Genomic DNA, 3,778 nt, shown 5'->3' with positions numbered 1-3,778 from the left:
AGACAATTGGCCACTGTTTGAGTTAGTTTATTCACTAAGGGTTAGTGTAGCGAATGCGAAATTAATCACTTTAATCGGTAGCCAATAATTGAGTTAATCCATTGCACCATTACCATAAAATCAACCATAAGATCAATTGAGTTGAACTAAACAGAAGTTCCTTCCCATTATTGAATCTAGTTAGTTCTTTGCTTCCCTAGTTTTAGATTAAGTAATAATAGTAAGTTTCTAGTCTTTTAAAACTAGAGAAAACCCCTACTTATTAATTAATTTAGATAGAATTAGTTTTTAGTTTTAATTTACCGTTCCCTGTGTTCGATACCCTACTTATTTAACTATACCACAATTGATAGGTCCACTGCCTTTGTGTGTTTATTTTATAATTAAAAGTAGGTTTAAAACTAAGTGAGTTTGCACACATCAAGTTTTTGGCGCCGTTGTCGGGGAACGGTTCTAATTTAGCACTAAATTTTAGTTTAATCGATCCTTTGTGTGAGATTTATCTTACACAGAGTTAATTCTTAGGGATTTAGTAATTGGTAAAAAGTTTTAATAATAGTCCATTTTAAAAGAAAGTAATTGAATTTATCTGTTTTGCCTTCGACTCGGCGAGTTCATCGCTGATCCACAGTTTTGATTTTTAATTATTTTTAGTTCTTTTTATGCGTTTTCTTTTAGTTTACATTCGTTTCATGACCCGAGGATCTGATACACCTCTGGTCCCTCCTTTTGAAGACCCGGAATCCGCACTAAGGAAGAGCAAAGGAAAAGCTAAAGGAGAAACCACTTCTTCCAAGAAGTCACCATTGAAGAATTTGAAGTCTGTTTTCAGCAAAAAGAAAGGCAGCAATTTAGGAGCATCCAATGCCTCGTTAGTCATCGAAGAACCGGTTAAGGAAGACATTGAGTATGAGACCGAAGAAGAATAGGAATCTACATACGAGCACGAATCCAATTTTGAAGATGATTTAGCTATCACTATGGTTAATATCGATGAAGTCCCCATGGGGGAATGGAAGAAAAGGATGCACGATGACACTGGCCCGAGACTTGTGCAGCCCGTAATTCCCACTACCGCTACTTTCAAGCTAAAGGGTCATATTCTTGCTCAACTCAAGGAGATTCCTTTTTATGCGAAAGACCACGAAGACACCTACAAGCACTTGGACGAAGTGAATGATGTGGCTGACTACTTTAATGTACCAAATGTGCCACGCGAAACTCAGCTACTTCGCATGCTTCCAGTCACATTCAAGGGAGCTGCAAAGGATTGGCTCAAATCACTTCCTCCAGGTTTGGTCACCACATGGGCCAAGATGAAAGAAGAGTTCATAGATCACTTTTGCCCGCCTTCCAAAATAGCCAAGCTAAAGAAGGCCAATTGCAACTTCGAACAACAGCCCGGAGAGTCTCTTTATGAACCTTGGGAAAGTTACAAAGGTCTTCTTAGAAATTGCCCACACCATGACCTAAACAGCCAGCAAGAGGTCTCCATCTTCTACGATGGAGTCAATTTCACTACAAGGCAATTACTAGATTCGCATGGCCCGCTCACGAAGAAGCCACCTCCGGTGATCAAGGAGCTAATTGAAGAATTCTCTAAACATTCTAGAGAATACCACAATTCGAGAAATGAAGTAAGTCGGGGGGTAGTGAACTCGGAAAATGATGGCATGGCGGCGATGATGGCGAAGCTCGATAGCTTAGATAGAAGAATGACAAAAATGGATCAAACAATCCATGATATTCGAGTTGGATGTGAGAATTGTAAAGGGCCCCATCTCACAAAAGATTGTGATTTGGATGAAAATGGAAATAAGAAGGCTCAAGTGTTCTACTCAAGAGGCGATCGTTACGACAAGAATTAGTGGAAAACAAAGAAGGAATGGCTCCCATACGAAGAATACAAGAAGGCTAAGGAGGAGAAATACAAGCAGAAGGAGAGAGGGTTTTATCAAAAGGAAGAGCCGGTAATGGAGAAGAAAGCCGATCTAGAAGAATTGTTCACTAGATTCATAGCCGCGTTCGAAAAAAGGCATAATGATCACGATGTTGCAATATAAGAGACCAGAAATATGCTAAGGAATCAGCAGGCATCCATTCTCAACATTGAGAAACAGCTAGGGCAACTTGCACATCAAGTGAACGAAAGAAGACCGGGTCAACTTCCAAGTAACACCGAAAATAATCCTAGAATGGAGAATGTGAGTGTTGTGACTTCTAGTTATGAAAAAATTTTCACACATGCACAAAGGATTTCCAATAGGAAGACAGAAAAGGTAGAAGAGTCGGCTCCAGATAAGACCGACCTGACTCGCCGAGTCCCTCGCATGGACTCGACGAGTCCAAGAGTTAATGACAAAACTGTCATTCCCTTAAAGCCATATAAACCTCCTTTTCCATTCCCAATCAGAGCCATGCTGGGTGAAAAGGTTGAATCTTTTTAGCTTTTATGGAGCATGTTAGAGCCCTACAAGTCAACGTTCCATTTGTAGAGACAATGCTTAAAACGCCCAAGTATTTTAACTTACTAAAGCTTCTCTTTGTAGCTAGGAAGGATTTAGCTGAAATTGCTGAAATAATATTGAGTGAGTTACCCGAAAAGAAGGGCAATCCGGGGAGTATCATAATTCCATGCCAATTTGGAAATGCACTTTTCACTCAAGCGTTGACCAACTCGGGTGCAAGTATCAACTTGATGCCTGTCTCTTTTTCCAAGAAGCTGAATTTACCGGAGCCAAGGCCGGTAAACATGAAGATCCATTTGGTCGACAAGACAACAATTCACCCAAGAGGTGTTTGTGAGGATCTTCTCATTAAAGTTGACAAGTTCATCTTTCCAGTAGACTTTGTGGTGCTTGATATGGAAGAAGACCCTGAAGTTCCAATTATTTTGGGGAGGTCATTTTTAAACACCGCATGAGCATTAATTGATGTATGTGAGTCTACACTAATGTTGAGGGTGGGCAACGAGTCAGCAATATTTAGAGCTTTACCAGAAATCAAGAAAGGAGAGGAAGGAAAAGAAGGAATCTCATTTATCGATTTTGATGATGAGATACTACAAAAAGAACTTACACTTTTGCAACATGAAGATCCAAGCAAGTTTTTGCTACCTTCTAGTAGTAATGGAGAATTTGACAAAGACTTGGAAGAGATAGAAAAGTTGCTGAAGGGAGCCAACTCGGAAAGCACAGTGGAAATTTTGAAAAAGGATCCGACTCGCCAAGTCGCTTTCCAAGACTCATTATCAATAACTTGGACGGCTCATATCTGCTTGTTGCTAGTTCTCTGGATGTGTTGGATAAGGAGATTTTTCCTCGTTCTTTAGAAGAACAAACAGCAGAAGGGGAAGTGGATACGGGAGTTCAACATGTTCATATAGCATGTCTTGATGCAATCCCACTTGAAGATGAGGAAAGAACTGAAAAAGAGGAGAATAAAAGGGGTAGGAGAGTTGATGCTAATCACCCATTCGTTACCAAACCTAGAGAACAAGCTTTCATAAAATATGAAGTAATAAAGTTCAAGGAAAAGGAAGTGCAAGAGAAGGTGAAAAAGAATGGGGTGAAGAAGAAGAAAAGGAGAAGGGAATTTCAAGCAGCTGCAGATGATGCTGTAAGAAAGAAGAGAGAGGAATTAAGATGGGACTACAAAAAGAAGATTCACGCTTATAAAACAAAGTACAAACCACAAAAGATTAGGCATGCATTCCCCATGCTGGAAGATGACAAGACGTAGATGGGAAGGAGTCCAGCTAACAACTCCTTAAAAAGAA

At 39.9% G+C, this 3,778-nt stretch overlaps 1 protein-coding gene across 1 annotated transcript; it reads left to right on the top strand.

The window, feature by feature from the left end:
• Positions 1–2,452: 2,452 nt before the first annotated feature.
• LOC145089089 (uncharacterized) lies at positions 2,453–2,923 on the top strand. The gene has a single exon (XM_079027581.1). It carries the CDS (start codon positions 2,453–2,455, stop codon positions 2,921–2,923), a length of 471 nt encoding a protein of 156 aa, XP_078883707.1.
• Positions 2,924–3,778: the final 855 nt, after the last annotated feature.

This window comes from Lactuca serriola, chromosome 2, assembly GCF_051521515.1.
Source record: "Lactuca serriola cultivar US96UC23 chromosome 2, Lser_US96UC23_V15, whole genome shotgun sequence".
NCBI lineage: Eukaryota > Viridiplantae > Streptophyta > Magnoliopsida > Asterales > Asteraceae > Lactuca > Lactuca serriola.
The sequence above is the reverse complement of the archived record's forward strand: the minus strand, read 5'-3'. Positions and strand labels throughout refer to the sequence as shown.